At 42.6% G+C, this 22,111-nt stretch overlaps 1 protein-coding gene across 3 annotated transcripts in view; it reads left to right on the forward strand.

Annotated features, from left to right (window-relative positions):
- Nucleotides 1-3,992, forward strand: part of LOC310781067 (TOX high mobility group box family member 2-like) — a 44,668-nt gene extending 40,676 nt beyond the window's left edge. For 2 of the 3 annotated variants that reach the window (XM_083641607.1, XM_083641609.1), the window contains 3 exons: nucleotides 26-424; nucleotides 1,176-1,321; nucleotides 2,321-3,992. In XM_083641607.1, coding sequence (XP_083497733.1) covers nucleotides 26-424; nucleotides 1,176-1,321; nucleotides 2,321-2,363 — 588 coding nt within the window. In that variant the 3' untranslated portion in view covers nucleotides 2,364-3,992. The remainder of the gene's footprint in view (nucleotides 1-25; nucleotides 425-1,175; nucleotides 1,322-2,320) is intronic. The other variant, XM_083641608.1, reaches the window with a different exon arrangement.
- The last annotated feature ends 18,119 nt before the right edge of the window (nucleotides 3,993-22,111 follow it).

Here is a 22,111-nt window from a genome sequence, read left to right on the forward strand (position 1 = left end):
TTACTTCTTACTTTCTTATCTGCAGACGTACAACGACCCTGAACCAAAAAGTGCCCAGCAGACCAGCCAGCCCTCCCACCTGCTGCCCCCCAAGCAGCCCCTGTACAGCGTGCCCCCCCAGTCCTCCTCTCCCTACCTGGGCCCTCCGGGCTCCTTCCCGCTGTCGGACCTCCAGAGCTTCGCCGGGCCGCCCCGCCACACGCTGGCCCGCACCCTCAGCCAATCCCAGATGCTGCCGCCCAGCATGAGTGCCTCTCCCCCGGCCCCCTTCCAGATCAGCCCCCCTCTGCACCCGCACGCCCAGCTCTCCCTGCACCAGAGCTCCCTGCTCAACCAGCCAATCCGCATGCAGCAGTCGCAGCCAATCATCTCACACCAAATGGGGCTCCAGGCGCCTCTGCATTCCCCTCCACTCGGCCAACAGGTTGGTCGACCATGAATAAAACAAACTAAAATCAACTAAATGGTGAATCCTTGTTTTAAGATCCATGACAATGCATTTGTGGCATTTTCCAGTGGGTTTTAAAAGGGTTTCATCAGCACAAGAGGTCTGAGAATTGTCTCAACCCATCATGTAATGTAAAACATGAATAGCACCTAAACATAAGCAGGATAACAGCAATATACTGATGCTCTTGCTCCACATATTGGAGCCAGGGTTTGGGAATAGAAACTGAGAATACATTGTCAATTCCAAAACAGTTCCTGGAGATGGAATTGGAACTGGAAAAATAGTTCAAATTTAATTGGAATGGCAGTAAAAAAATTTTTTTTAATTCCATTAAATTCCATTTCTAAGAGAGGTTGTCTTGTCTTGCTGAACATTATGATTCAAATGTTATGAATCAAATAATGACAGTTATACAAATCAAATTCAGTCATAAAGTATGTTTTATGATTACATGTATGATTACATGTATTATTATTTACAGTATAATACTAGATGTAATCTCAAATGTGTGGTAAGGGGAGAAAAACATGGAACTTTACTGAATTTCACCTAATTAAATTAAACTTCCTGAAATTCCAATTCAATTTCAATTAGTTTCCTGTAGTATATTTTGTCCAGAGTCAATCATTATTATTACCTGTAATTCCATTATTAGTCAAAATATATTGATCATATTTTAAGTCTGTAGCAGATTGTACAATTGTCTCCTTCTGCTCTCCCCCAGGGATTCTCCCATATCCAGGCTGACTACCAGAGCAGTGTGGGGGGCTCTCAGTCTCCGGGGGCCCCCCCGGGGAACCCAGTGCACGGCCAGACCCCCGACTGGGACAGCGAGTACTGCAACAGGGACTGTGGACCCAACCACTGCAGGTGAGCACATCACATCACTCACAGTGTGTTAGTTTAGGTCTGATTTACACAAACAGTGTGAGTGAGAACCCTGCCACAAACGGTTAAAATGTCCCGTTCCTCTCCAAATCCAACCCAGGACATTTGAGTGGAGAGAATAGAAAATAGTTGTCTGACAGAGTTCCTCATTTTCCAAATGAGTTGCTCTCAACCACTTCACTTTCACACTCAGGCTCTCAGACAATATTCATCATAAACTGTGATTTCCTTGCTAAAGCACCAGCAAGCGTCCCCTTGAAATTGAAATGAGTAATGCAGGAGTAGAACAACACTTTTAGCGCGCTCGCACAAACTGTGACATCCAATTAAGTTTGCCTTTGTTTCACTCAGTACACGTTGCCTTATTGAATCAAGCTATTCAGGCAGGCACACGAGGGATGTCGTTTTTTCCTCACACCTGAAACTTAGCATTACTATTTCCGAGAGGCAGCGAAGAAGCCGGGAGTCAGCAGATATCTCGTCTTTAGAAGTGATTCATCTCTATTGTCAAATGGGATCACGCCTGGGTCAAATCATGTTTGACGTTGTTTGAAACAGATTGAGTTTTTGCGTATGCCCCTCTCTGCCTCTGTCAGATGCGTGTGGTTTGGCGTTTTGGTGGCTACTGAACTGCTTCCTACGTGTCAGTAAAGATAAATCAAGAACAGACTCTCTATTTGACATTTCAAATCCGATGATCTGCCAAATTCTGCCCTTTTAACTGAACTCTTATGTGATTCGGATTGTAGTTTTCCTTATGTTGAGTCTGTGTCGGCGGCTTCCACGTTGGTCGTGATGCTGCTTTCCTGGCCTTGAACAAGATTGTAATCTCACTGGGACTATATGGTTAAATAAACTAAAGGATCATTATTAATAAAATAAACACTTTCGTGCAGATCTCAGTGGGAAAACATGCTGCTCCGTGAATCTCTATCACTGCTTTGCAGGCATACATGAATACAATCTCTTCTTTCTCCTCAGCAGTGGCATGGGAGCTCGGGACAAGCCTCTCTACCTCACTTGAAGTTGAAAGACCTCCAAATGTCAGACTCCAGGGAGCTTTCCAACATCACCACAACATCATCCCATGTCTCTGCTTCTCCACCGTTTTCTTTTTCTTTTATTCTGAAGGATTTATAAAATCCCAAAGACTGCTACAGTTACTTCGCCTATTTGCCAAGCACTTAGATCGGACAGACGCCTGAGGCACTTCTCCTGCTTTTGCTCTTTTCTTTCCTTATCAGTGAACTTTCCATTTTTGTGGGGGCAGAGAGCTTTAAGCTTCTGTATGCCAACATACTGGATATGAAGACCAAAAACAAGAAGTCTTCTTGTTTTTTTTTTTTTATTTTTTTTTTTTTTTTTTTTTTTATGTTTTCTCCCCTTTTCGCTCCATTACTCAGTTTTGCCATGGACTGCCCTCATTGGGGAGATGAGATGCTCTAAGCATACTCGACGTGTAGGGGTCTTGGTTAGGAAGCGAATGCAGGAAAGTAGATTATAGTCACCTCAGCAGGGGCGGATAGACTTCAGCAAAGACTGAACGAAAAGCAGAGTGAAACTTAAATCACGATAGTCACAGACACATACGACATTTGTAAATCACCCTCGCCCTAAGTAAAGGACTTCCTCGTTTCCTTTTCTCCTCACAGAGTGATTGTAAATATCACCAAAATGGATTCCCCTTATGTGTGTATTTAGCTGCAGTCCCTTGCCTTTTTTTTCTTTCCTTTTTTTTTTTTTTACATCCTTTTTGTTTGATTATGTGATTTTTGTGCAGGCGGATTCAGTGAGGGAATACACACACTAAAACTTGTGTTGAAACTGTGTTCACTGGTCTCGCGTCTCTCCAAGCGAGAGAGAAATTCAAAGACTGTAAAAAGCTCCGGTTCCTCCGGTGGTTCCTTTACTGGTGGAGCTCCTGCGGAGAGAAGTCCCTCTCTTCACACGGCCTCAGGATGCGACTGAACTCTAGAGGTCAATGGCGAAAAACCTCTCCTTTAGCTCCTCCTCTTGGTCGTAGGGACCACGCCCCCCCCCCCCCCCCTTATAGCCCTGCCCCACTCCCCCTCTACCCCACCCCCACCCTAGTCCTAACACCACTTGTACAGGTGAATACAAAAAAAGTTGCTAAATGTGAAATGTTACTAAAGAAAAAAAAACATAACAGTGGGTTTTAAAAGTTTTTGACTAGTTTTATTAGGTGTTTTAGAATTGTGTTGAACTCATCTTTATCTTTTTTTTTTTGTGAAGAAAAAAACGTAAGGCATTTAATTCTTAAGATATTTTGTTTTTCACTGTAGCAGGATTTGCGTTTCAGAGGAACGGTCATGGGGGAATAGATATTAAACCTGCCAAATGTACTTCTTTTATTTGTAAAGCCAGTGATGAGAGAACCCATTTTGTTTTGTTGAATATCATATTTTGAATATGTTTTGAATATGGTCATTCTATTTAATTTGGTTGCAGGTTTTACATCTATTTATGAATGATATGAAGTAAAATTTTGGCTTATTTTCATCAGGGTGCATTATTATTATTATTATTATTATTATTATTATTATTATTATTATTGATCAAACAACATGATTATTTGAATAATAAATATTTTTACATCAATTGTTGGTGCATTACAGGTGTGCCAGCATTAGATTCATTTTGTGTCACAAATGCTTCTTTTGTTTTCTTTTGTCTGTAATAAAATGTTTTAAGTGGAGAATTGGATGTGCATGTCTCAGCTTATTTTGTCAGAACAAAACTCAAAATAACACATTGCGTGACAGCAGTGTGACAGCCTGTAAAAAGAATAACTGTGCATCTCCCCTGGATGCTGTATGTCTGCGGTTATTAAGAAATATTATCATCCCTGTTGCACAGGTTAAAGTGGCTACAGTCACGTGGTTCATTAGTATAGAATATATTGAGACTAGGGTGAAGGGTTCCCAGTGTATCTTCATGTAATTAAGTTCCACATATCCATTGTTGTCTTGTTTCTTTTATTGGTTTTGGTTTTAAATCATACATGATCGAGATGTATGTGAAAATATATTCCTCTGCCCGCTGGCCGTGTTTTTCAGGTGATGATGGCATGATGATGAAACTCAGTTGGGTCTGGCAGAGTCGTACCTGAGAAGGAGAGAGAGAGAAAAAAGACTGCCTCTTACTTATGCATTTCACAGTTGGATTAAAGGTAGAATAGAAATGGAATCTATCATCCCTCCCCCTCTGTCTTCTCCCTCCTTCCCTCTCCCCTCTCTCTCTCTCTCTCTCTCTCCCTCTCTGTCTCGATGATACAGTGCCCCCTACAGCTGTTTTGCAAAACTCACAACATTGTTTCCCTGATCCTCTTTATTCCCACAGAGGGAGAGAATCAGTTAATTGTCAGGTGAAGTGGAATGCTGAAATAAACGTGCAAAAAATACTGAATTAGAGGGAAAAGAAACATTGGGATAGCATGTTTATTTATGTATTATACAGTATATAGTATATATATATATATATATATATATATTTATTTATTTATATATATTTATTTATTTATATATATATATTATTTATAATATAATATATTTATTTATATATATATTTATATATCTTTATTTATTTATTTATTTATTTATTTATATGTAGGGATAGCATGTTTATTCACGAGCAGAATATCCACCTTCCAGCACCAAATGAGAGAAAACTGACTGAGATCAACATGTATATAGGTTGATGGATAGATGTTATATCTTTCAGTCATATAAACATGTTGATCAAATTTGAGTGACAGCTGTAAAGTAAAAGGATCTCTGCATCCCACTGCCATTCCTCCTGTTATCTCCTATTGATGCTCCTCTATCCCCATCTGCTGGTCATATACAGTGCTGCTGATTTAGTAATGTGGTAACTTGACTGAGGCACATAAGCCATTTATAGACTAGATCCTACCATCTGCACTGTATTTGTTTCATCCCTGCAAAAATAATGTTAATATAGGCCTACATGAGGAGAAAATTTGGATTAGGATTTGCCATTTCAAGGCTGTTGAAAGTGACTGGCAATTTCAATCAACCTCACCTCGGCCAGTTTATAAATATTTGAAAACCCTATGCAGATTTATTTTTGCCCAGATCTGGTTTTGTCTGCTTCCCTGAAAGACACAGAAACTGTGTGTTTTATCACAACTGAAAAACTCACTTAAATACATTACACAACTGGAATCACAGACCAAAATATACTACACACTATATACACTGGGCGCCCAGCAAACTATAAAAACAAAATAAAAATAAATATTTTCTAAACCCGCATATTTTTTACGTTTTGGTCCCAGTGAAATGTTATGTGATCTCTCCTGTTTCTAATGAGGGAAAGTGACGTCTCTTTAGATTCCACTATGAAGAAGATATCAAACCCCAGTACGTGGCGGTAATGCACAAAAAACTATTTGCCAACCGCCATTAAACTCAAAAGAAGAAGAAGAAGAAGAAGTGATTTCTCAACCAATCACATCCTTCGCGGGGAAGTTTGAAACCATCCCCTTGTCGTTGAAGGATGTTGCCGCTAAATCCGCAAACAAAATAGTCCCTGATTACTTGATATGCGCGTTATATGTGATTCGGAGACCCACATATATCTCCAAAAACAGCTTAATACAAAACCATGCATATTGTACCTCAAAGCATACGTTAATTTGCGAAACAGTTTGGTAAGGGTTTGATGTATGCATGTGTGACGTCAAATAACGGCGGAGTGATACCGATCGTTTGCTGCTAGTGCTGCGACCCATCGAAATAAATAAATAGGGGTGCCACCTACTGTTGTAGCAGGTTGGTTGTTAGATCCGCTACGGAGACAGTTGACTTGCTACTAGTGCTGCTGTTTGTTCACACACAGAGACTGTTTAATTTAGTTGAATCGCCATTTGCCGCTAACTGGACTACTCATCGACATCCTAGTTGGAAGAAAGATATTTTACAGGTAAGGTATGGTCATGTTTAGCCCCGTCGACGGGGCTAGGTCATGTGAAAAGAAAAAACGATAGCTGATTTACGTTAGCCAGCCGTTAGCCATCTTTCTCCAAAGCATCATCGTCTATGCACGTTTTTTAAGACTATATATCGATGATTTAGCCCGTTAACGTAATGTTAACGTTTGAGCAATGTAGCCCAAGCAAGTTTTTGCACCTGTGTTTAGTGAGAAGGGTCTATTTAATTGATTTCGGTTTTTATTTCTGACATGTCGTGCTTTTGGAGTGTCTTTGTAGGTTCATATAAGTTACATTGTGATTCTGTCGTACAAACGTATCATTCACAGCTGTTGCAACAACATAATCTATTTTATTTCAGCTTATTGATCACAGAAGCCCACCTAAAATGGAAGGGTGTCCACCCGCTATGCCGACCACTCGCAATGCCGACCTTAGGTTTAGGCGTGGGGGGTGGGAGAGGTTAGGTTTTGGGTTAGGGTCTGGGGGAGGTTAGGTTTAGGCGTGGGGGTGGGAGAGGTTAGGTTTTGGGTTAGGGTCTGGGGGAGGTTAGGTTTAGGCATGGGGGCTGGGAGAGGGGAGGTCGGAACAGCGAGAGGTCGGAACAGCGACATGGAACCAAATGGAAGAGGCCTACGTGGAGCCCATGGATGGCGGGTTGACCCAGGCAGAGGGCTGCAAGCTGCCGCCCGTCCTGGCCACTATCACGGTACAGTAAATAAGATCCTTGCCATTTTAAGTTTGAGGTGTTGTCAACAGAAGTTCTGCATGGGCATGGCATGACATTTTTTCACATTTTTGTCGACTTTTTGTTGTTGTTGCGCCATTTCACATGGCTTAAAATTGGCTAGGCATTTGGATGGAAGCATGGCGCTCTTTAGGGCGGCTGGATGATGTGCTGGGTGGGTGTGTGAGGTCGGCCACACGGTGGTGCGAGCCAGGTGGTCCGAACAACCTATATCCCAACAGCTAACATCGCCGGGGTCGGCCACTAACCTAACGCTACCTGCTAGTTTTGAATCTCAAGCGGTTTCTGATTGTTTTTATTCTGGTAGGTAGCTAGGTCTCCAAGCTAACGTTAGTGACAGTGTCCGTGACCCAGCACGCAGGCGTTGGATCGCGGGACACGTAGCCTATATTGTAAACACACATTGGGATTCTGTCTGTCTACACTGACTGTTTATTTTTAAATCGGGCCATTTCACCGTTTTGAGGTGGTAAGCAGGAAGTAAAGCAGGTCTAATCAGTAACATTAATGAGGGCGGCCTTGGCACTGGAACATGGAACCAATTAATGGTGATGGTTACACCTGCTTTACTACCAGTTTTCCCACCTCAAAATGGTTGCTGTGAAATGGCTTCATGTGAATTAATTGCTCCATGAAATGTCACCAAGCTGTGTGAAAAACCCTTATCTATCTAATAATTCCAGGGGTGTCAGTATGTCAGTGCACAATCATTGTGATGTCATCACTGAGTGATGTCATCAGTGCTGCAAAGTTGGGCAAATGTGCGCAGACATACAACTTTGCTTCATTGATGACATTGTTTCTATCTATAATTATCAGTGAGTGATGTCATCAGTGCTGCAAAGTTGAGCAATTGTGCGCTGACACAACTTTGCAAGTTTGCATCACTGATGACATTGATTCTATCTATAATTCCTATGAATAATTCCAGGAGTGTCTGTATGTCTGCGCACAATCATTGTGATGTCATCAGTGAGTGATGTCATCAGCAGGGCGGGGCTAGGTGGGGCTTAAGTAAGGCATGTAAGTGAAGGCATCATTCTCAGCTGAGTGGCTGTGAGTCGCTTGTCATTCTTCATTTCATCTCCCAGCAGCAGATACTGTCCTGTGAGTGGTTGTCTTTGCAGTAGGAGAGAGCTGTTTGTTATTGTCTGAAGGAGGAAGTGAAAGCCCGCTGCATTTGGAAATATGTTTTATTTTCATTCCTGGCCGGCATAAATACCAGTAGCGTTACATCTTAATAAAAACTTATCTGCGATTCACACGCAAGATGGAAGAACCATGCGGCTGTATTGGACTAGCTGTCACAAGAATATAAGATGAGATACGAACACTGATAATCACTCAAACCTCTGGTAAAAACAAATGACTGTGGGTTTAATATGGAGTGAACCGCCAGGCAACTTTCTATTCGAGTGAGCCCTTTGGTGAGGGAAAAAGCATTTAATCATTTTGTGGTGCTGCTGGTCTGTGCATTGGCAATGTTGTTGTGCTGGATGCATTGATATAGAATCTATACAACAACAACGTCACCATCTATATTATAGATGGTGATGAGTGTCAGTGTGTCCAAGCTTGTTGTTCTTGTTGTTGTTGTTGTTGTTGTTGTTGTCCTCATAGAATTCAATGGATGGATCTGTAGGCTCTCCATAAGAAGTTGTCTATGCACTTTGTTGTGGCTTTCAGTGCTGTTGAGCTATTTGCTATTCACGTACGGCCTTGTACGCTAATTTGTTCTCTTGGTTATGTGTGTAATCTGCTTAAATATTGCATTCTGCTCTTTTCTCTCTCCCTCTCGCTCGATGCTGTTGATCGTACTGAACTTGTTGTTGTTTGTGAATCAACAGAGGCATTTATAGTTGGCATATAATGCTTGAAAGTGACTTCTGAATGCCGCGTGGCGGCGCGTCAGTCTGGCCTTGTGAATATACAGATGAGGTATCAGCCCCATCACTGAATCATTCAGCCCCACCTTAGCCTTACCAAGAAAACATCCCTGGAGGCGCCACTGGTCATCATCATCAGTGATGCAAAGTTGAGCAATTGTGCAGACATAAACTTTGCATCACTGATGACAATGATGTCAAAATGTCATCATCAGTGATATCAGCAGTCGATGATGATGTCATCAGTGATGGCGTTGGTGAGTGTATGTCTGCGCACAATCGTTGTGATGTCATCAGTGAGTGATGTCATCGGTGATGCAAAGTTGGGCAATTGTGCGCAGACATACCAACACTGATTTAAATCACAATTGCATCAGTGATGTCACTAAAGCACTTAATTGTGACATCATCAGTGATGGCAAGTTCTGTGATGATGTCATTGGGGATTAGGGGTGGGAATCGCTGAGTAGCTCACGATACGATATCGTCACGATACTTGGCCCTCGATAACGATATATCACGATACTGCGATACTGCGATATATTGGAAGACGATACATCACGATACATGTGTAACAAGTGAAAAAAATACCTCTGAAGGCAAAAAATCATGTATTATGCATTTATTAGCAGAATTGACATGAACTCTCTGAGTTCACTCACTCACTCATACCATTTTCGATACCACGGAGGAAAAGTTACACATTAAGTCTTTTTATTATTACTATTAAAACAAGAAAACCTATATAACCTACCTACCTACCTATATAATTTCTAAAAGTAGATATTAATGATCAAACATTTCCATTCATGTAGCCTACAGTAGTTATGTTTTTGTTTCAACTACAAACATAAATAAAGTCAACTTGAAACTATGTTTCAACTACCACACACAGCATAATATTTTAGCCTGTTTATTAAAAAAAAAAAAAAAAAAATTAATAAACATATCGATACTTGGCGCCAGTGTATCGATAACGTATCGCGGGTGGAAATATCGCGATAACGTGGGTATCGATATTTTGTCCCACCCCTATTGGGGATGATGTCATCAGTGATGTCATCAGTCTAAGGCTATTATAGCCTTATACCTCATGGGTATTGCACTAATGTTTCACTAATGACTGGACTGTGTTAATGAGAGATGCCTCCTCCTACCCTCTGTGTGTGTGGTGTCTTGCTTTTCTGCAAATGTAACCTTACCAGGTAGAGTTTAAAACATAGCTCCAAAGTCTGCAGTTTTTGACAAATGTAAATGGGCATGACTACTCATATGGGTCCCTTGACCTCTCACATCAAGATATCTGAATGAAACTGGGCTAATTAGAACCACATGAGTCTGGCTTTACAGCCATGTCTGACACATGTCAGCTACATAGGGCAGTGGTTCCCAACCTTTTTTGTCTTATGTACCCCTTGAGCTGTTTTTCCATGACAATAGTTCTCCTCACTCATGCGTGTTGATGATTACATACAAGTAAATCTATACAAAATATATGTTTCACTGAACTGCCGGTGTTTGGGCTTTTTAGTTGTTGTTTTTTGCCATTATCAGTAGCAGAACAGTGTAGCAGTTGACACTTGCCAGCAGAACTAGTTGCGGCACACACATCACATTTTAACAATGGGCTTATGAAATGACTTGGAATATATATATATATATATATTTATTTATCATTTTGGAGGTAAATTGTATTCCCCAATCATTCCAAGTACCCCCTGCAAGCTGCTCAAGTACCCCTAGGGGTACACGTACCCCTGGTTGGGAATCACTGACATAGGGTATATGAGCTCCAGGGTCCTAAAGACAGTGTTCTGGATGCATTGAAAATATGTTATTCTTGCCTTTTGGTTTCCCTATTTCTGCACACTGTGGTGCCAAAACAGTCATGGAATTGTATCATGTGGCTACAAAGCTGAGACTCCTGTGAATCCAAAGAGCCCAATCTTTTTATTTTATTCGTTTATTTGGATGGGACAGTGCAAAATTAATGAACACAGAAACCACAGAACAGATAGTAAAACCTGGAACATAGTAAAAGTGTAATGATCACTTTTTTTGAACTTGACCTCATACTGTATAAAATGACCTATTGTGAGCTCTAGGATAATCACAGCCTTGTTAAATAAACTATCTAGTCCCAGAATGTAGATGCATCAAAATGTATGGGATGTCCAGGTCAATTGAAGTGTTTTTCTGAGCCATTTTCAGAAAATATTGCTTGTCATCCAATCACATTAATGCAATATGACCTCATAGTAACCGTTTCCTAGGGGGTCGGCTGTCCAGGATATTCTGATTGCCCCCCCCCCCCCCCCCCCCCCAAGGTCTACTCCTAAAACCGCCCCTGCCTACGTCATATACATGTATATATGTATTAGGCCTTTGCTAAGGAGAGTAGGAGACATTAAACTGACAGATTTTTGTGTGATTTGCTTCCATGCAAGATATCTGGGCTAAATCTTATGATGTGCATAATCACCTAATCCTTTGGTTTCAGATGGAGCAAGAGTCTATGGACAGGAAGGAGAAACTTGCCACGCTTCTGCAAAATCTCAGCAATATTCAAAAGCGTCTCAATAAAGGTAAGTGTTTACTGTTTACCCAATTGTCCTGTCATTGTGAGATTAAAATCCATCACTCTGTATTTGCCAGTACAGGATCAACTCATTGTAACACCTCACATTATAGATGCAGAGATCGAAATCATCAGAAAAGCGCAACAGACAAATGCCTCAGTGCCTCGCCCAAGGGAGCACGAGCCAATGGTGGACTCCACCACCACACAGGAGGACAGGAAGGACACCTCTAAGATGAAAGGTATTATATCATTGAGAGCGTATGGCACACCGTCCATCCAGCGCTGTGTAGTATTTACACATTCTTACTGCAGAGCTGTGTGGACATTGGGACATTTACAGTCATTGTATGTCATTTTGATACATTTAATTTGATCCCTGGCAGGTACTCCCGAGTGGTGTTGGGCATATCTCCTGCACCTGGAGAAGACAGGCAGCCCCGACACAGACGTGAAGCTCCTTCACAAGCTGATAGACTGTTATTCTACAGTATTCTCCAAAATGCCAATAACAGACATCAATAACAGGAAGAACGAGAGCTACGCCAGAATGCTGCTCAGACATGCAGAACTCAAGGGGTGAGTGTGTGTGGAAATGTCTACATTACAGTTCGAAGAATATGCATGCTATCATGACCGAGGCTGTTGCAGCCAGAACATGTTGGCTTTTATTTTAACATCAAAGATTTGTCAGTAGTTATCTAAGACTAGCTGTTTGTTTTTCTTTGTTCTTCTGTTAGGATTGAAGATCCAGACGACGCACGGGACCTCTTCAAAATTGCTACAATCAACTGCAGGCGCTTTGCCTTTGTCCATGTGGCACACGCCCAGTACGAGCTCTCTCAAGGTATACATCCCTACAGTCCATACAGTACTATTATTTATTGTAGTTATTTGACAGAAAGCTGATATGTGGAATAGATACACTCAGCACATTTCATATTTGAGTTAAAGCACCCGAGTTGCTATTCGGTGTGCGTTCTTAAACGCATTCTAGAGGGGCAGATTAAATGGCGCTTCTTTCCGGAAGTGAACAATCTTTCTCTAATCTGCTCCACTATTATACTGTTATTATTATTATTATTATTACTATTATACTGTCATTTCCTTTTAGGCAGCAGGTGCTCTCGCAAAAGGCCACCAACAAAATGTGAAACGTGCTCATGTGGAGTGGTTTAAAATGTGAAACGTACACATGTGGAGCGGTTTATAACTGTCGTTTTCAGTATGACTGAAGTCAAAAGTATTAGACAGCCCTTGTGTCATATCTGTCTTTTTTAAATGCCAGGATGTTACACTTTTTTGTTTGTTTAGATTAGACATAGACAAAATGCTATCCAAGGCAGAGTCCTGCGCGGGTCTGATTTTCAAGACCCGGTTCCGCCCGGCCCCGCGACGTGCAGTACCGACCCCGCTCCGCGAACCCGCTCATATGATCAGTCAGTACCGCAACCCACCCCGCCCCGCAGACATGAGACCCGCGCCCCGCTCCGCTTCCGCATATATACATTTCTTTGAAGTGAACATAACCAAAGTAACTGCGATCGTTTCACAATTAACACAGGAAGCGAATAGCGGTCTTTTCTGGCCGAGTCACTGACGAGAGCCAACAACGGTGGTCGGTGCAGTCGGACTGGGCAGGCATTGCATAACGTTATTTACAATTAAGCACATTGACGGTGTTTTGTCACTGGTGCCAGTACCAGCAGGCCAGCCAGGGCCAGGCAGCAGCTAAAGGAAACATGCTAGCCTTGCTGGCGCTAGCTGTCATGCAATGCAACAAGCTAGCTAGCATAGGTCTAGGTCTAAGATACTGAACGAAATGTACTAACGTTACTGAACTGAAGCCAGTCAGTGACCTACCTGTCTCTTGTGCCTGCCCTGCCCTGAGTGACGACCTGACCACTGACCCCCCCCCTCCAATAAACAAGCCAATACTGCCACTTAGCCGCCAGGATTTGCAACTGCAGTATTTTCTCTGAGTCTGACTGATTGTGACAAAGACGTCAGGTCGTCAGACTCAGACAAAACATAAAGTTACACACTGACTGAATTATTATCGTTATATAAAAAGTAAATAAAAATACATATATTATACAACACCCGCGACCCGGGCCGCATGTTGTTTATTCTACCCAGATCCGAGCCCGCAAATAAAATGAAGACAAAATAACACCCGCCCCCCGCATTTTTTTGCGGGTACCCGGCGGGGCCCCGCGGAACCCCGACCCGATGCAGGACTCTGATCCAAGGACTAGTTAAAAATTGTCGTCTAATTAACCAGTATACTCGGAGAGAAAGTTATTGGCAGTGTTTAGACACAGTGACTGTTGCTGTGAGCAGGGCAAGAAATGTTCATTTTATATGAGCATGTTTGTGTAGATCCTACCTACTGCAGCACATTGTTGTGGACTGTATATGCTAACTTTTCTTCCTGGTTCCCGTTAAGGTAATGTGGACAAAGCAAGGAAGATTCTATTGAAGGCCCAGGTCTTAAATGCGAGCCCAGGCGAGTTGCTGGGTCTAGCCATTCAAAACCTTCAAGCTGGAGGGAAACGGCTGCTGCCCACCAAGGAGGAGAACCCTCCCGCCACCTCCTCGCCCCCTGCTGGGCCCTTTTCCAAGATGAAGGGCAAGTTCCTCGCTTCCACGATCGACAACAAGCTCGCTTCCACGATCGACAACAAGCTCTCACAGCAGGAAGACGAGTGCAAACAGGACCTTCCCGTGATGCGTCGTCGAAAGCTCGACAAAGTCCTAAAGGATTTGACTAACTGTAAGTGTTTACCCACTTGCCCTGTCATTGTGACATTCAAATCCATCAGTCTCCATTTGTCAGTATGGGATCAACTGATTTTAACACGGCACATTTTTTGTTACAGATCAAGACAAGATCAACCAGGGCGTCGACTCAAAGTCCTCCCAGAGCTGCCACTTATGTCTGATGGAGCTGGAGAAGAAAGGTGAGAAAGGCTAGTTAGGCTCATTGTATGATGGTGGAGTTGACAATGTTTCTGTTAAGTGAGAGCAGGTGTGGAAGGGGGTTGGTTCCGGGACGCCAGAACCTGGTGTTTTGTTGAAAGTTTTGTGAGCCCAATTAATTAATCTGTGATGGGAAGATTTCTGCTCTCTGAAAATGTCAGACTAGATCCTCTGTGTTGTGTCTTGGTTTCACAAAAGTAAATGTTTCTCTGCAGATGTCCCCACCTGCCAAACAGCGGTCATGCCTGGGCCCCAGTCAAGTCTTCTGGCTGTGAGTGTGCACGCACACGCACACACACACACACACACACACACACACACACACACACACACACACACACACAGCCTCTCTGTGTATAGGCTACTATGGATGTAACATGTGGGAAGGGTTTATTGTGAGGAAATGTCCTGCATGGTAGCTGATATAAAAAGTAGAAATGTAAAAAGTAGAGTTGTTTCTAATTTTTTGTGCTGCTGTTTTCCTAGGATTCCCCTTGCCGCATGCAGTCCAGGAAGAGACGTAAGGGGACAGCAGACCAACCGGAGGCTAAGCGGCGCAAAAGCCAGGTAGAGAACTCACACACACGCGGCACACACAAACTCACAATCACACACCCAGTCTTTCACACACACACACACACACACACACACACACACACACACACACACACACACACACACACACACACACACACACACACACACACACAGCCTCTCTGTGTATAGGCTACTATGGATGTAACATGTGGGAAGGGTTTATTGTGAGGAAAATGTCCTGCATGGTAGCTGATATAAAAAGTAGAAATGTAAAAAGTAGAGTTGTTTCTAATTTTTTGTGCTGCTGTTTTCCTAGGATTCCCCTTGCCGCATGCAGTCCAGGAAGAGACGTAAGGGGACAGCAGACCAACCGGAGGCTAAGCGGCGCAAAAGCCAGGTAGAGAACTCACACACACACGCGGCACACACAAACTCACAATCACACACACAGTCTTTCACACACACACACACACACACACACACACACACATACACACACACACACACACACACACACACACACACACACACACACACACACACACACACACACACACACAGCTACTCAAAGCCAGGTAGAGAGTCACATTGGTGCATACAGGGACATCATCAGTTCTCTCTCTCTACCACACAAATAATGCATCACTCTGCTTACACCTGTCAGGAGGAGGAAGCCCCACTCCCCCCGGTGGTAGCTGAAGTGTCCATGAAGGAGGTGAAACTCCTGCTCCCCCCGGTGGTAGAGCAGACAGAAGTCTCCATGAAGGAGGAAGAGGAACTCCTGCTCCCCCCGGTGGTAGAGCAGACAGAAGTCTCCATGAAGGAGGAAGAGGAACTCCTGCTCCCCCCGGTGGTAGAGCAGACAGAAGTCTCCATGAAGGAGGAAGAGGAACTCCTGCTCCCCCCTGTGGCAGAAGAGGCAACTGATGCGTCCGTGAATGAGGAAGAGGAAGACACGGCTGATGTGTCCGTGAAGGAGGAGACGCTGACAGCTATAGAGGACATTGACGCACATGATGGGGACAAGCCACAGCTGTGCTCTGAATATGCGAAAGACATTTGTGACTATCTGCACGTCCTTGAGGTAATTCATGCTCTTATTTGCCCTTACTATGACACACAAACATTAAATAAAAATTAAGGATTTTGTAAGTAAGCCTCAATTTCAACTGCCTTACTCTATTTTCTACTGTCAGCCACTTTATTTTCTTAATTTCAAGAGGACCAGCATGTGTCATGGGGTTATAATAATCTAATGCCACCCTGATTAGTTTATTTTGAGCTGCTATGTTCTTTCTTTGGTATTAGCGTGTGTATTTTATATGACAAGTTCTTCTGTCTCTTCTGTCAGGTGGAGCAGGGGGTGCTACCCAAGTACATGCAGGGATACTACGTCACAGAAGGCATGCGCACTCTCCTGGTCAACTGGATTGTGGAGATTCACGGCGTCTTCCACCTTCTTCACGAGACGTTGTACCTGGCGATCGCCATCTTGGACCGTTTTCTAATGGTACAAACTCCCACCCCCCATCTTTGTTTATTTGATTTTCAGAGCATAGCATACTTCACAAGTGCAATAGCTTACAGGCAACCTTGTTCCATAGGAGCTAGAGAATTGTAAGACATCAAATACAAAGCTTGAAAGACATTTTCTAACCCCCCCCTTTTCTCCCACCAAAATGAAGAACACAATATGCGCGTGGTTTCGCACTGCCGACTCCCGAACAATTCTTACCTCTAACTTTCCCCCAACACTGCAGTCACACTGCTTGTCAAGTAACACTTTACGTTATCAAAACTCAGAGTACAGGGAAAAAGGAATGACAAGAAATGAAAAGAGCGAACAGAATGCAGGAAGGTGATGGATCTATTAGTCTTCAGTTTGTCAAAGTATTGAATAATCGGATCCCAATCTGATTCACATTTTGTGGGATGTCCCTGGAGCGAAAACTTAATTGTCTCCCACTTCAGGAAGAACATCAGATCCCTCAACCACCACATAGAGGAGTTTGGTGGATGAGGTGATTTCCAGTCCATTAGAATTCTTACGTGCCAAAAGGGTTGAGAACGCAACTATGTCTTTCATATCTACTTCTTAAAGTTTGGTCTGTGTCATCCCCAACACCAAAGATGCACACCAACGCATTGGGTTGGAGGTCTAAATCGAGGGACTCTGATAGGACTTTGACTATTGCGACCCAAAAAAATGTGTCAATTGAGCCAAAACGTGTGTAAGATCCTCAGGTGAATTGTGACATCTATTTGCAAGTTTGGATTGAGAGTAGTGCAGGCGATGCAGTACCTTGAATTGGATTCTATTTAGCAGTGCACATGATCAACTTGATTAAGCCTAATTAGGGCCTGATTCCAAACTGGATCTGATCTGCTCATGTCAAGTTCTTTTTCCCAATCCGCTTTGATCTTCTCAGTGTTACTCTGATACCTAGAAATCCCTTTATCTTTGGTGGTGTGCTCAGGATTTCCTCACTGAGTTTGGAGGTGCATTAGGACAATTGGGCATGTAGGATTGAACAAAAGGCCGTGTGGCGTATTTGGAAGCAGCGGAACATATGGGATTGAGGGATCGGCACAAACTCTTTAAAAAGTGTTCTTGTTTAACTCCTCTGTGCTTAATGTGTGCAGGTCCACCCAGTGTCTCCTGAAGAGCTGCAGCTGGTCGGAGTGACGGCCTTGCTGCTGGCTGCAAAGTATGAGGAGAATAACGGTCCGGGGGCAAAATTCTTCCAATTCAACTACAATGTCTGGCCAAAGGAGAAGATTCAGGAGATGGAGTGGGTCATCTTGACAGGACTCAACTTTGACTTGGGACGTCCTGCACCACTCCATTTCCTGAGGAGGGCTTCGAAAGTCGCACACGTGAGTTTGACTACTAAATAGTACCCAACACCTTGGGGTGAATACTACATGCATTCATAGCTGTTGGCAGAAGGCATTTTTTTAATTATATATATAGATAGATAGATAGATAGATAGATTTATAGATGTAATTAATGAAATTTTGTCCCATCTTCATGTAGTTTATGTCATTGGGGTTCTCAAAAGTGACTGTCTTCTGTCTGTTTAGGCGAATTACGAGACACACACCATGGCAAAGTACCTCATGGAGGTGACCCTCCTGGATTATCAGATGGTGCATTATCGCCCCTCAGAGGTTGCTGCCGCTTCTCTCTGCCTCTCACAGCGTCTGCTGCACAAGCTGCACTGGGTGAGTACACTGACGTCTATACGACTACAAATTAGACCTGTGAATCTTCACTGGCCTCACGATTCCATTATGATTCATCCGTCTTCGATTCCACGATGCATCTCGATATAGCTCAAAGTATTGCAGCTCCAAGTATCAAATCCTCAATTTTCTATATTATTACTGCACATGGCTACTTTTTCATCAATTAATACAAGTAGTCAGATAAATATCAAGTCCCTTTTTTGCTTAGAAAGTGCTTTAAAATCTGAATGTCAACAGAAATTTAAACATAAACGATTCAATGATTAATCTGTCAACGGTTTGATTCACACGTCCGCATCGCAATGCATCGATTAAACCAGTGGTCCCCAACCACCGGGCCGTGGACCGGTACCGGCTGGGGACCCCTGGATTAAACTATTAATTTTGACACCCCTACTACAAATGGAGTCAAAGGTTGACTGAAGCAAGTCAACATAAATTCATAAAGTGGATTACAGGATTGAAAGAATCAACCATCACTTGACTAAATTGATCTCTCCTCTCATGTGTTGCAGTCTCCGACACAGCAGCACTACTCCACCTACAGCGAGGCCCACCTGCTCCCCATCATGGCCCTCATCGCAGAGAACATTGAGGCCATGAACGACGGGCAAAACAACCTTACCGTGAGTTGGTTGCCAAAACAGTGCAGTCTCAATAAGATGAAATGTTGTTTTTAGCATGACCTAATAATGCCTTATATTTCCCTGCAGGCTGTCAAAGACAAATATTCATGTGCTGCAGCAGATAGGATCAGCCTCCATCCTCGGCTCCAGTACATCCTCCAAGCCACTCATCCCTGAGACACTGAGGAGCATCATCCAGAAACTACGCCCAAAACAGGGGAAAACAGAAACTCCCCCCCAATCCTGGCGTTCTCCTATGTCGCCTGCATGGTCGGGTGTTGCATACAAAGATCGTATATACGGACGTTGAACACTCCAACTTACTTACCAGCTAGATCCACATTTTTCTTCTCACCAATTCTCAATGGCTACCTTGCACACAAAGACTTGTGTTGAAACTGTGTTCACTGGTCTCGCGTCTCTCCAAGCGAGAGAGAAATTCAAAGACTGTAAAAAGCTCCGGTTCCTCCGGTGGTTCCTTTACTGGCGGAGCTCCTGCGGAGAGAAGTCCCTCTCTTCACACGGCCTCAGGATGCGACTGAACTCTAGAGGTCAATGGCGAAAAACCTCTCCTGTAGCTCCTCCTCCTCTTGGTCGTAGGGACCACGCCCCCCCCTTATAGCCCTGCCCCACTCCCCCTCTACCCCACCCCCACCCTAGTCCTAACACCACTTGTACAGGTGAATACAAAAAAAGTTGCTAAATGTGAAATGTTACTAAAGATTTTTTATTTTTTTTTAACTCATCTTATCTTTTTTTTTTTGTTGAAGAAAAAAATGTAAGGCATTTAATTCTTAAGATATTTTGTTTTTCACTGTAGCAGGATTTGCGTTTCAGAGGAACGGTCATGGGGGATAGATATTAAACCTGCCAAATGTACTTGTTTTATTTGTAAAGCCAGTGATGAGAGAACCCATTTTGTTGAATATCATATTTTGAATATGGTCGTTCTATTTAATTTGGTTGCAGGTTTTACATCTATTTATGAATGATATTAAGTAAAATGTTGTCTTATTTTCATCAGGGTGCATTATTGTTATTGTTGTTATTATTATTATTGATCAAACATGATTATTTGAATAATACATATGTTTTACATCAATTGTTGGTGTATTACAGGTGTGCCAGCATTAGATTCATTTTGTGTCACGTTGAACACTCCAACTTACTTCCTTGAAAGCTAGATTCACATTTTTCTTCTCGCCAATTCTCAATGGCTTTCTTGTTTTGTTCGGGAGTACAAAAAAACTTTAATAGGCAATCTTTTACATTTGTTGTCTGCGCAGCCCACCACACAACAGCTTTTAGCTATGTTTAATTCAAGGGAAATGGCGCTGGTGTGGAAGTGATTCAAGTGAATGGAGAATTTTGTTGTTGTTGCCCTGTGCAATAATACAAACATGACAGACTTTTCCTCTTCTTTTACACCCTCTAGACCTGTATGGTGAGCACAAAGATTGTAGGGATAGACATATCACCATTTGGCAAATTGATAGTTGCCATTTTCTGTTTTGAATACACAGTGAATGGAGGGGACACAAAATTAGTTCTCAGTTGGCTTATTTATTGTTTTCCTTCAGTTGTACAAATGTATATATCTTGTAAATGTTTTGTATTAGATTGGCTATGTGGTGGAAAAAAGGTGTTTTGATTCCAAATGGTGTAGCAGCCCCTGTTTGAACCACATACACAACTTCAACCTCACAGCAGCAAGAAGACATAGTTATGTATGCTTCACTAGCTTTGATAACTTAATGACTCTAAACACTCTAGTTCGGTATACCCCTATCTTATCAATGTAAAACAATACTTGTTAAGTGGACTACTGTATTAATAGTGTGTATTCATGAGAAGTTGAACTGCAAAAATCAAAGTAATCACAAAATATATATAAACCAAAAATCTGACATTGCCTCCATAACAGAGTAAAGTTGATCTGTATAAATTAGTTCTTGACTGTCTTGCAGTCATTTCTTTACAAAAGCACTCTTTGTCAGTGTTTCAGTATTTTATTTTTCTATTATATTCTTCTTATTCTATATTCTATTTTGTTTTTGTAAATAAATGTTCAAATGTTTTGTGTGAGAAAGTCTTGGATCGTTTATTTGAACTTGTGAAAAATAGGAACAGAATACAGAGATACAACACACATATCCATATAGTATAAACATACTGTTCTATACCCTATTGCTGTGTGCATAGTTGAGTGGACTTCAGCCATCTCTTCACTTGACCCTTAAACATGCCTAGTGTTGGGCATTCCCTTATGGCCGATGGAATTGTGTTCCAGAGTTTGCCACCCTTGACAGACAGAACTGTCTGGTGGTGCGCCTGTACGGGATAACACAATCGTCTCTAATTGAGGCTCTGGTGGTTCTGGTTGTGGATCCAGATACAGGTCTCTGATTGATGTACTCATTTAGCGGGGGAGGGGCAAGGCCATTTAGTACCTTGAAAACGGTGCATGCATATTTAAAGGAAATTAAGTTATTGAAACTTAGTAAGTTGTGTTTGACCAGGATGTTACAATAGTGGTAGGTAAACAAGTGCCTCTTTCAGACCACAACTGTGTTTTTACAGGGACTTGCTCTTGGTCTGAATAGGCCCGTGGCTCACCACCTCCTGCTGCTGTCATGTGTTCTCCATAAAGAAGTTGTCACTCAGCTCGAAGACGACTACTACTACTACTACTACTACTAAGTCTCCTCTAATCTGTGACTCCTGCCTCCATTTGGCCAGTTACGCTATAGGGCTAGGCTATAGAGGGGATTTAGAAGTGTGTATACTATACAGTCTATGCCCTATTAAACTACTCTGTACACTCCCCCACTCTACAATTAAGAATGTGTGTTGCTATAGAATAAGCGAGTCAAGCCCCTGTTTTCTTCATGCGCTCCCTTTTGCAGTGCAGGCATCAACCAAAGTCTCTTGCACACCTGAGAAGTCTTGTGGCAGGTGCGTAGGTGGAGTAGAATCACTTAGAAAAAGAATGGACACCCGCACACTGTCTTCACTTGCTCAAAAATTGAGAATTTAATATGTTTCAGTACAAGACCTTTTTCAAGTATATGCTGACAGGAGGACTAGAAAACACATACAGGAGTCTGGCTTCACAGTGACCAATCATTAGACATGTCAGTGGCAAAAGCCTTCACCTTGTGGCTCACAGCCAGCTCCTTCAATTACAAGACCT

The sequence above is a fragment of the Poromitra crassiceps genome (genome assembly GCF_964638095.1).
Source record: "Poromitra crassiceps genome assembly, chromosome: 8".
Classification (NCBI taxonomy): domain Eukaryota; kingdom Metazoa; phylum Chordata; class Actinopteri; order Beryciformes; family Melamphaidae; genus Poromitra; species Poromitra crassiceps.